The 12,663-nt window shown below is 40.8% G+C and overlaps 1 protein-coding gene across 2 annotated transcripts in view; it reads right to left on the bottom strand.

The window, feature by feature from the left end:
* Positions 1-878: 878 nt before the first annotated feature.
* gosr2 (golgi SNAP receptor complex member 2) overlaps positions 879-12,663 on the bottom strand; it is a 55,584-nt gene continuing 43,799 nt past the window's right edge. For both annotated transcript variants that reach the window (XM_052038577.1, XM_052038578.1), the window contains one exon: positions 879-1,759. In XM_052038577.1, the coding sequence (XP_051894537.1) occupies positions 1,598-1,759 (162 nt within the window). In that variant the 3' untranslated portion in view covers positions 879-1,597. The remainder of the gene's footprint in view (positions 1,760-12,663) is intronic.

Raw genomic sequence — 12,663 nt, 5'->3', positions numbered from 1 at the left:
TTTCTGCAAACCCAGCCCCATGGGCTACAGGGGTAAATACACAATGGGACACCACTTTTAATATGCCCAGCACCACGCTGAAGACATCTGGAGACCATCAAGAGTGTATAAAGCAGTTTGCTGCTTTATAATAAATATGGGCTCAAACAGCAATAATAAAAATCTTTAAAATAAAAATTTTAAGTATATCCCCATTTTTCCCAACCTCCTCCTCTCCCCATCCTCCATGTCATGCATTTTTGACTTTTCTTTGAAAACAATTGTTGTGTAAACTATAATCGGTAGGGATTAGGATATCTTGCACAGTGGCTGAGCAGCACTGCTTGGAACCCATCACGTGAGTTGTGGCAAATGGTTGGAGTCAACTGTCATCAAATGTCTCACTACAGGTTGAAACTCTGGTCCGGTACTCTGTGGTCTAGCTTGTTTTGAATTTGTAGTACAGATTCGTATTACTTAACCAATTCTATGATCTAATGAAGACCTAAAATTAACTGAGATCTGTACAGATCTGTGGCTAATTAACCCTCCAGTGCAACTTTTGTTACCTCAGCTGACATTTCTGACCCACGGAAACTTTGGATTACGGACTGTTCTTGGAACCCTTAGGTAGCCCAGGGAGTGTCTATACTTAAAAAGAACCGTTCTCCTGCTCAGAGGATGATATACTGGGGCAATCTCTGTGACCTGGCACCTGTCAGGTCCCAAGAGTGCCAGAACAGCAAATTTCAACCTGTATTTATCTAAAATTGCTCGTGTTGCAGTTACAACCCTCTTCCAGTGGTGTCGCCGCATTGCCACTATTGGCTAATTGCTCAAAGCAGGGTTCCACACATAACAGCAATTTTTTCTCTGCAATGTTAAGTGAGGAATGAATATTGGCAGGACACATTGGGGGGTGGCGGGTGGGGGGAGTAGGGATATATTCCTTACTTTCTTCAAAACAGATATGAGGTCTAGCTGAGAGGACATGAACCACAGAAAATCAGCCTTGGAATGGATCTGAAAAGAACTCTGGAACAGGAACCTTTTCCCCCCTGGAATAATGGACTCAAGAAATTGGGAATTGCACAGTCTGAGCCTGGCCAGTTTCGGAAGCACCAGTTATGTCACTGGTTACGGATTCATAGAATCCTACCTTTGACAGAGTCAAGGATTAACAGATTCTATTGGGAAGTGCTGGTTTTGAAGCTACCACAGCAACTATCTGCAATTTGATAACATTTTATTTTAAATTAAGGGTGGCGGTGGGAAAGAGGAGACAGCTGCCAAAAGGTAGCTTTCCTGGCTCAAAACATCTTAATCAATGTATACAATTCATTGGTATCCAATACTTTATTCAGTATAACTAGAATTAGTCTCCATCAGGTCTTCGATCAGTCTTCCTGTCAGAAACAACCGGAAGCTTTATTGTTAATTGTGCACACTGGATTGGTCATCGAGATCAGTTGTCCAAATTTCATCCTGTAAAAGGTTTTGAGGTGGGCTGGAGGGAGGGGGAAAATTCTGAAAGCAATGAGCCAGACAGAGATTTGGAAAGCTTCTCAAGGAAATACTGACTGGTTCCTGTAGAAGGCTGCATCACAAAAGCATCTGTTCATGTCAAGTATTTAACCGCCAAGACCATGATGATGCAGGTTACAACCATCCCACCGATCATGATGAACTTGTCCTGGAAGGCCCGTTTCTCAATCAGACGCATCACGGTATTTGACATTCCCAACATATTTGCCACATCTAGGACCTTCTTTTGTGCTCCCTGTAATGAAAGAACACAATTATTAGACGGCTTTTACAATTATTTTAATTCCTTAAATCAATAACTCAGGCGTATCTGGCATAGGGGAATTCTCCTGACATTCTTCTCAATATTTTTCTTCAAAACAGTCACAGATCCAGTTTATTTGTCTACCACAGAGTTATTTGCGGAACCTTCCCAAGAGTAATTGGCTGTCTGTGGCAGCAGTGGCCGAACAGTGCAACCACAACAAGAAGTTTTCATTATAAATGTGGATTTAATAATATATTTATGAAAAAGACCCAAGTCATGAACGTTAAACAGGAACAGGCCAACTTATTTATAGCCTAGTACCAGTTGACAACTATATTTGATCTTGACTTCTGAAATCAACTTCACAAAAGAGAGACTATTAACAAAGTAACACACACACACTGTACTTGCAGGGCTTCATTCTTTGAAAGACCAATCAACACCTAACACAGGAAAATCCACTGTCTGGGAAGATTCAGCTGCCCTGTCAGTCCTCTAGTGAAAAGCTGTTTAAGACAATATGAGGGTACATTAATAGCTAAGTTTGCACTTGTCAACGCACTGAACTGATTGCACTACAAGAATGTCTCTAGTGCAGTAGAGTGGTCCAGATAGTAAAACCCAGAGACCCAGGTTCAATCCTGAGCTCGGGTGCTGTCTGTTGGAGTCTGCATGTTCTCTTTGTGACCACATGGGTTTCCTTTGAGTGCTCTAGTTTCCTCCCACATCCCAAAGGTGAGCAAAATTAACTGGCCACTGCAAATTTCCCCTAGTGTGTAGGTGAATGGTTGAATCTGGGGGGAGTTGATAGAATGTAGGGAGAATGGGATTAATATAAATGGGTGGTTGATGGTTGGCATGGACTCGGTGAGCCAAAGGGTCTGTTTCTATGCCGTATCCATACCTCTATATAACGCAGTCAATAGAAAATCACATTGATGGCTAAAATCAATGAATGGCATTAAGAAATGATGCTGCAGAGATGATTCTGGAATGTGACTGGTTGAAAAGAAAGCTTTGGTATCTGATGGTTAGGGAGGTGATGAGATGGTGGGTTCTGGTGTGACTAGATTAGTCAAATGACATAGACAGGATGGTCTAAGCTTCATGATACCACAAGATGGAATTAAATCATGTTACACACAACTTGAAAAATAGATTTGCAATTATTTTTGAATGGACACCAACAATCAGACTGCCTGTTTAATCATTTCATACATTTGGAGTTTAGATTTGATGGTCATATTTCCTCATGCTACCAAAACAGCATTTAATTTGCTTCTATTAGTTTGTAAAGTCAAGATTCAATTTAGCGTACCAGTACATGAAATGCTTCAGTAATGCGGGTCCTTCACATCTGTTAGATTGCTTCAGTTATCAGCAGAATCACATTATATTATAAGGTCATTAAGTAAATCAATTTGTGGACTTCCTGCTGTTAAAACTAATTTTGGCAAATCTTCATTCGTTCTTGCTGAGGTTCAATTATGGAACTCTACATCCATCAAATAAAGTTATCTCCAAATCTACATTTATTTAAAGCAAACAAAACTGCCAATTTTTCCCACAGCAAAATGTACAATTGTGGGTTGGCATAAACTATAACCTGTAACACTCAGGATTCTATATGTGAATGGATACAATGCTGTACATAAAAGAACAGAAAAGATTATATAGCCAAAATGTGTTCAATGCTGGTCACTGTAGCCAGTGGGTTATCACTTGAAATTAGAAAACTGTTAAATGAATTTGTACTCTAGAATCATATCACACTATACTATGTATGTCCTACTGAAATTACTTACTCTCCTGATTATATCTAGTTGATATAAAGCAGTTGATATAAAGCAATGGCATTTGAAATTCTACATAGATCACAATTTTCCCGGATCCGCAACACCAAATTTTGCAATGCTAAATAGTCTGTATTAGTAAAAATGAACAAGCACAAACACCAAGTGAAACCATCCTTATTCACCAGCATACAAACTCGTATATACTGGGGTGACACAGAGGTGCAGCAAGTAGAGCCTCTGCTTCACAGCACCAGAGACCCAGGTTTAAGTCTGACCTTAGGTGCTATCTGTGTGGAGATAGCATTCTCCACGTGACTGCACGGGTTTCCTCCACGTGACTGCACGGGTTTCCTCCACGTGTTCCAGTTTCCTCCCACACCTCAAAGATAGGTTAAATGGCCACTGTAACTCTACCACTCACTTACACCCCCAGCGTACAGGTGAGTAGGAGGATTTAGAAGTTGAAGGGATTGTGGGTAAAATAAAAAATTGGATTACTGTAGGATTACTATAAATAGGTGGATTACTGTAGGATTACTATAAATAGGTGGATTACTGTAGGATTACTATAAATAGGTGGTTGATGGTCAGTGTGGACTCAGTGGGCAGAAGGGCCTGTTTCCGTGCTGTACCTCTCTACGTCTCTAACTCTTGTTTTGTACAAGAACCTACATAGGAGCCAGCATCCTTTACACAGGCCCCATCGTCACATAGATGTTCTTCTCTGCCCTGTAAAGCCTCCGTTTACAAACACTAGGCACAGTTTTATGCTGCTGTGTTCTCAATATTCTCATCTCTGTGCAACTCTACACAGCAGATGAAAACTGCAGCTACTGGAAATCAGAAATAAAAACAGAAAATGCTGGAAACCCTCAGCAGGTCAGGCAGCGTCTGAAGATAGAGAGACAAAGTTAACATTCAGGTCAATGGCCCTTCATCAGAATAGCGGATATTTAATTCCATTGTCTAAGCACCAATAGATGGCATGACGCACAAGGCACCTTGGGAAAGCATTTGAGTTTTATCAGCATAACTCACCAGGTTTTGAAAACTCTTCCTATTCAGTACATTAAGTCTATAATTATTTCAGTTACCCAATTTAAAGAGGAAGGATACCTCTTTAAATTGGGTAATTGAAATAATAATAAACTCATCTATTTTATAATATTAAATATTATAAAAGGGCAATGACTTATTTTGAAAATCTAAAAATAAGTGCAGATGCCAAGTAATCTGAAATAAACACAGAAAATGCTGGAAACACTTAGCAGGTTAGGCAGCATCTGTGGAAAGAGAAGTGTTAACGTTTCAGGCCCAGGACCTTTCAATAGAGACACAGCCACATTAAGTCATCTGGTCTCACTCATCAGAGATATTCTTTGTTTTGTCCATTCCTCCCCCACCTTCCCTGCTACCTAAATCTAACTTGTTTTCTTTCTTTCTCAGTTCTGATGAAGGGTCCCAGACCTGGAACAGATACTGCCTGACTTGCTGAGCGCTTGCAGCATTTTCCATTTCTATCAGTGACTCGTCACAATGACCTGCAGCTACCACCATCCCATGATTTTATACGACTGATATTTGCCAGGGAGTGGGACTAGCGGAATAATGTTTTGGCACAGACTAGAAGGGTCAAATGGCCTGTTTTCTGTGCTGTAGTGTTCTATGGTTCAATGGGAGGTGATACCATATCTGAAACTTCTTACTGACATCATTCAGGGACATTATGGGCAAGGTTCATTGAGCAGCACAATGTTATATATGGGCATGAACAACGGCTTCTCCCAAATTGTTTCCAACTAATGGTTTAAGATAATAATGAATAAACCCTAAGTTTTACAAACATCAATGAACACTCAAGGGGAAATGCAGTAATATGGGAGAGTACCAGAAGACTGGAAAACAGCCAACGTTACTCCCTTGTTCAAAAAAGGAAGGAATATGGAAGACAGGGAAATATAAGCCAGTTGTTTTAACATCTATTGTTGGCAAGATGCTAGAGTCAATAATAAAGGAGGAAATACCTAATCATTTAGGAAAGCTGATATAATTAAAACTAGTCACATGGAAGGGAAATCACGTTTGACAAGTTTGCTTGAATTGCTTGAGGATGTAACAAGGGGAGTTGATAGGAAGGGGAACCTGTTGATGTAGTGTATTTAGATTTCCAAAAGGCATTTGACAAGGTGCCACATAAGAGGCTGGTGCATAAATTAAGAGCCCAAGGTATTGGAGGAAGTGTGTCAGCAAGGACTGAAAAATGACCGTCACATGGAAAACAAAGCATCGGGACAAATGGATCTTTTTCCAGCTTGAGCAATGTAACCGGTGGATTATCCCCGGGATCGGTTCTTGGTGCTCAGTTGTTTACTATTTACATTAATGACCTGGTGGAGGGAAAGAAATGCAAGGTTTCCAAGTTTGCCGTCATATGAAAGTAGACGGAAGGGCGTGTTGTCAGGAGGGCATTGTAATTCTACAACAGCATGTAGACAGATTGAGTAATTGGGCCAAAACCTGGCAAATGTGGGGAAATGCAAAGTCATTCACTTTGGTAAGAGGAATCAGAAGGCAGATTATCTAACTGGAGAGAGATTGCAAATGACTGAAGTTCAGATGGATCTAGGTGTTCTAGTGTATGTATCTTAAAAAGTTAACAGGCAGGTCCAAGTAGTAGTTAAGAAAGCAAACAGCTTGTTGGTATTTATTGTGAAGGGTTTGGAGCTTAAGAATAGGGAAAATTTGTTACAGCTGTACAGGGTGTAGGTGAGGCCATACCTGGAATCCTGCACACGGCTTTGGTCCCCTTACCTAAAGAAAGGGAGATAGTAACATTGAAGGAAATCCAAAGGAAATTCACCAGGGTAATTCCTGGGATGAGAGGGCTGTCCTCTCAAGAGAGGCTGAACAGTTTGGTATTCCTTGGAGTTTAGAAGAATGAAGGGTAACCTTACTCAAACACACAAGATCCTAAGGGGGCCTGACAGGGGAGATGTTGCAATGTTTTCAGTAGTGGGAGAGTCACGGGCAAGGGAACATAACTGCAAAATAAGAGAGCGGTCATTTAACAATGAGGTATGTAGAGGTTTCTTCTCCCAGTGGGTACTGAATCTCTGGAATTCTCTGCCCTGAGACTGGTGGAGGCCAGATCATTAGATTTATTTAAGGTGGAGGTAGATCTGAAAAATCTAAAATTGACAGTTATGGGGAACTAGCACTGGAGGAGTCAATGCCAGCATAGATCAGCCGTGATCATACTGAATGGCCTGGCAGGCTCGTGGGGCCTGGTGGCCTATTTCTGCTCCTATTTTCTTGTGTTATTGTACCCTGTGTAGTAAATGTTGACAAGTTACCAGAAAGGACACAAGAACTAAAAGCAAGGCTTTGCACAAAAAAAAAGTTTCATAAAAACTAGGAGTAAAGGTTACAGATTCAGCAGTCAAAACAGGGCAAGACAAAGCCAAAGCTTTCTCAGCCCCACAAAGTTAATTAATGTTCATTCCACATAATAGAAGCACCATAAGTTGCATTCAGCAATATGCTTCCTAACAATCTGGTCTCCAAAACAGAGTACAATTCTATAGTGGTGCAAAATCACAATACAAATTAGGAAATGCTGAATTAAATCTAATGGGAATAATCCGTAGTATATAGGTTGTTCTATAAAACTAGAATGGGCGTAAAGAATAGGTAGGTTACTCTGTATCCAAAGGCAATAAATCATCTTCAATGTTTAAGCAGAAATCTGACATCTAGTAGGCTCACATTTCGTTAAAATACAGAAAATTGACATGCTGAACAGACGAAAAAAACTCCAATGATATGGGATTATAAGGCGTCAAAGCCATTACTGAGACAAAACTAGATGGTACATCAAGTAACTTGCCCAAAATCAGTAAATAATACTTTAACTGATATCAGAACCAGCAGCATTACACAGCGAGTGCAATGTATGCTGCACTTGAATTACCTCGGGACCAGGAATGCATCAGGTTTTACATACATGTGGAAAGAGGTTGACAAGATCACTAACACTGATTAGCTGGACAGCTTAGTAACTAGATGGTGCCAAAAAATATGCATCCTCGAGCAATGAAATTCTGAAGACTTTTTGGACCACCTCCAGCATTAAACCCTTCTGCTAGGTGACAAGGCAGACATTTCAGAATTGTCCACGTAACAATCTGCTCTATTCTACATGCTGATAATAGTGCAAACAGTGCTCCAGTTTCCTCCCACATCTCAAAGATATATGGGTTGGTAGGTTACTTGGCCACTGTAAATTGCCAGTAACATGCAGGTAAGTGGTAAAATCTGGTGGGGGGGAGGGGGGGGAAAAGAGTTGATGAGAATGTGGAGAGAATAAAAAATGGGATTAATGTAGCTTTAGTGTAAGTGGGTGGTTGATGGACAGCATGGACTCGGTGCGCTGAAGGGCCTGCTTTACTGCTGTATGTCTGTGATTCTACAATTCACAACTCTACAGCAGAAATGGATTCAGGTCACCTGAACAACACAATAGTCAACTCTGCATTTCAGCTGCCTGGAAATGAGAGCAACTTGATTATTACCCATGTAGCAATTTGCTTTGCAATAACTATTTCCAGTATGAAGTACAAAGCAAACTGCTACATGGGCAACAGTCAGGCTGTGCAGTTTCAGGCAGCTACGATGTAGGGCTGACTGTTGTGTTGTTTGGGTGACCAAATCCATTCCTTTTGTACACTGGCACTTCACCCGACAGGGAATCAATTATAACTGGCACTGGCTAAACAGTCTGTTACTTTACATCAATGTGGCATCAATCCTTAAGCATAGAGAAAGGTGTTTCGCAGAGATTCAGTCGTTGAATGGATTCATCGGAAATAAACAAACAGAACCAAGGTTTCAAGATGGAAGAGACTGTTGCAGCTTCTGTGTGTTTATCTACAATGCTGACAAACATGTCCGTGTGCATACTAATCAAATACTTTCCCCCAAAAAAACTTGGCTTTACTGACAGGCAAGAAAGGAGGTAAAATAAAGGTGGCAAATAATTGTTCGCATTCAGAAAAAAGACCAATTTTCAACTGAACACAAATGGGAATAAACGTCGGGAACACTTTCATGGCAAATACTAACCAACCAAGCAGAATGTAAAATGAACCATTTACATAAATTCAGCAAATATTGCGTCCATCCAATTGTCATTAAATGCTATCTGCTGCGTGTATAGTTCAGAGCTTAGATCATTTCTGAAGCTGTGTACACAGCCCAAGGACACAGATGTTTTCTATCTGGAGGAAGGCACTTCGGAATGGATGCTTAAACCATCGGTGTGAGAACCAAGCTCTGGTGATCAGTAGATAGCCTGGATCTGAACCATCCAATTATAAATTAGCACCAAATCCAAAACATCTTTTTTTGAAGAAGGGTGGGGTGAACACTAAGCATGCATTCTGGTTTTCATACTGTTGAGCTGAATAGTCAGGGCACATAAATTGGCAGGGATATCCTAACCAGCTGTGGAAGTTGCAGTGCAAGTAATTCTGATTTCACTTAATTCTCAATTCCCTGATAGAGGCGAGCAGGGCTTGTATTTCTTGCAGCTCCAGTCACTGCTCTTCAGTTCCCAGGGACCACACCTTAGATAAAGAGACTGACATGTTTTCCACTGGCAGCCAAAGCAGATAGAGAAAAGGGCAATGGCAGACAGGGAAATTAATTGAACTGAACGTTGAACAAACAAAATTTTCACAGAGCCACTTCTACAATTGCAAGGGCTTTTTTTTCCCATATACTTCAATAGAGGGGAAAAGAAAAGCAGACTTCAGGTAATCTATTGTCTTTATAATCTGAAAAATGCCTATAACACTAGTACAGTAATTGAGCAGTACACTGTTAAGAACCAATGGGAATGTCACACTGCTTGATAAGCATTACTGTAATCATTTCTAAATATGCGTAAAATGACCCTTATCACTGAGGTTGATAGAACAGGCGGAGCAGTCTTCTCAAAGTTTGATATTCAAGATTTATGTCAAGTCTGTCAAAACAGGTTCCAAAGTAACCATCACTCAAGTGACAATTTTTTCAGGAACTCTTAACCCTATAAATATTAACCCTTGAAAAACATACACTCAATTTTAAAAAATAATCTTGTTTGGGCATTGCTCCTAACAACAAATTCTGCCATAACATTAGTTCATTATATTGCCTTTAGCAAAGCAAATAATGCGGGTTCTGCTACAGAAAGTTTACTGAATGAACACTACCCCATGCATTGATGGACAGAGCATAATCTGAACTGTTACATATTATTTGTATTTGCTTTACTCAAATGCGCCACTAATTAAGGATTGTTGAGCAACCAACAATCTGCTGGAGGATCTCAGTGGGTCGAGCAGCGTCTGTGGGAGTAAAGGAATTTGACCCAAAACGTCAACAATTCCTTTCCTCCCACAGATGTTGCTCGACCCACTGAGTTCCTCCAGCAGATTGTTGGTTGCTCCAGATTCCAGTATCTGCAGTCTCGTGTCTCCATTAGGGATTGTTGTTGAGCTGACAAAGTCCAGTTAGCAGACAAACCCATTAACCAGACAGCTTGGAAATCATTACTAATTGTGAAGCCTTAACACTTCTCCCATTGTCATTGAGGGCTTCTGTCCCAACTCAATACAAAAAATTGGGGGAAAAGGAATAATGAATGCAACCGGGAACTGAAGGGAAATGGGGATAGCCAAATCAACAGTAGTCATGTAAGGTATAGCATAAATCAGCAATATAGAGATGCATGTAAGAAGTACAATAATCGTGGGGGGAGTCTAATCTACATGCAGATGGCACAGGCAATTTAGCAGTAGTGGTGGCCAGTTATCTGTGAAGTGATGGGGATTCCAAGAAAAGGATTAGCCAGAACATTTGGGAAAACTCTGCTCCTCTTCAAGGTACTGCCATGGAAATTTTTTAATGTCCACCTGAGAGAGCAAACAGTCCCCGAACTTTAACGTCTAAATGAAGGCACCTCCAACAATGCAGCACTCCCTCAGTCACACCCAGCAGCGTCAGCTTAAATTTGTGCGCTCATGGCTGAGTGGGACTTGAAATATACAGCTGGCGATAATCTACCAACCACTGCCACACAAGCCAAAAACTTATCACGCAATTCATTTGTCATCCATAACAGTTTGCAAGAATACATCTTAAGCAACTTCTAGCCATATCGCAGAGACCGTTAAAACAAGTGCCAAGGGTGAACACTGAACATCTTGTACATCTGTGCATCGATCCACTTCCACTGCATCAAATAGTTCACAAGTCTTCAAGTATATATCTAGGGCAGTGAAATTTAATGAGACAATAACTTCAGCTCCCAACTGACACGACACACCTTCGCTCTTGATTTCTAATAAAGAGAGATTGCATCTCAGCACTTTATAGAGCCCCGAGCTAAAACTGTATTCTACGTATTCAATGCATTTAATAACATACAGAAGTCTTGCTTTGTCTCAAGTCTCTCAACTCATATACCTTCCCTATTGTTTGTACGATGGAACAATTTATTAAAAAAAGTCCAGCAAACTCAACGTCCTTTATAATGACTGTGTCCCTCTTGTATCAGATCAGTTGACCTACATCCAAGGCAATTTCCATTTTTTTCCTTCAATTTCATTTTATTCAAGTTTCCTTAATTAGCCGGCTCAGCTTCTGTAGTAGAAATTGGATTGTGTGGCACTGTTTTATTAAGTGCTAAATGATCCAAAACCAATTTTGCCTGGAGTGAATTGTCCTATCTCCGGATGAATTTGTGGCAAGTGCAAAACTGGATCAAAAACACTTCTGACGCTGACATTATTTGTGTAATGTGCACTCCCACCCGCATCAACATAACTGGAGCTCAAAACTCCACATAACGATCATTCAGGAATGGCTTTGGGAGAACTGGGATCACCAAGAACTTGTTTTCTCAGTTTAAAGGGAGATTGGGAAGGCTGACTGGGCAGTTTAAAAGTAGACACAAGACCTTACCATGTTCATTGTGCTACAACCAACAGCAGTAGTGACACTGCTGATAGCATTCCATGTCCGAAAGCCCAGAAGTGGCACAATAGGTCACTCAGGAACCTCAGGCCAGATGATAATGGCATGCCCATTCTCAGAGTCTTCAGAGACATCACATCCTACGAGGACAAGGCCTATCCTCTACTCCTGTGGCTTTTCATACCAAAGGGGACTGCAGCCACAGTTGTGATAATACAGCAGTCATGAGCATCGCAGTGAAAAATGCCACTGCTCTCCTGAAGATAAGACCACATTCATGGCAATATACACCAGCCACATGCAGAGTGTTCATTGTGTGCTGCATGCTCCTCAGACGACAGTTGATGCTGGAGGAAGAGCAGCATGCTAACCTGGAGCCTGGGAACCACAGCCTGAACAACTACATGAGCAAAACAAGGAAGACTAGGCAGGCCATCAACTCAACATCAATGGCCTCATCTCTCGGCTGAGTGGATGAGTCCCTCAGAGAATTGCAAGCCAAGTAGCCCGGTCCACAGTCCAATGATGAACAGTGACACTAAGCACAATTCCCACTACAGTACAGCTCAGATGATGCACAAAATTCCCTCACAGCTTGCTGCACAGCACCGCCTGGATCAACAATAAACACATCAATAAATGAATGAATCCATGATCTGATTATTTAAGTGACTTTGTTACAACATTTCTATTTTCTGATTAATGGAACATTGCTTAAAGCTCTACAAAAAATATTTTACTCAAAGTGGCTTCATTCTGCAGTTTAAATATTGGTCATGATCTTAAACAAATTGGACTGCTGCTCAAGTCAATGGCAGCTAGTCAGTATAGTAGCCAAAGCATAAGAGTAGTGAACGTCATAATATATTTATCAGATCAGTATGTAATAAGTAGGGAGATGTACTGAAAGGGCTAATATTTTAAACCCATGAATTTCATACATTAAATAATGAAAAAACATCACTCACAGAAATCCAAGTGAGCCATTGCACCAATTAACCATTTAAAAGGTATAGAATGGGTGAGAAGCATCAGGGGCAGAAGCCCCATGTTTTAGTTTGCCCACAAAGACCAAAT

Source organism: Pristis pectinata, chromosome 25 (genome assembly GCF_009764475.1).
Source record: "Pristis pectinata isolate sPriPec2 chromosome 25, sPriPec2.1.pri, whole genome shotgun sequence".
Taxonomy (NCBI): domain Eukaryota; kingdom Metazoa; phylum Chordata; class Chondrichthyes; order Rhinopristiformes; family Pristidae; genus Pristis; species Pristis pectinata.
Note: the sequence above shows the minus strand (reverse complement) of the source record. Positions and strands in the feature narration are given on the sequence as shown.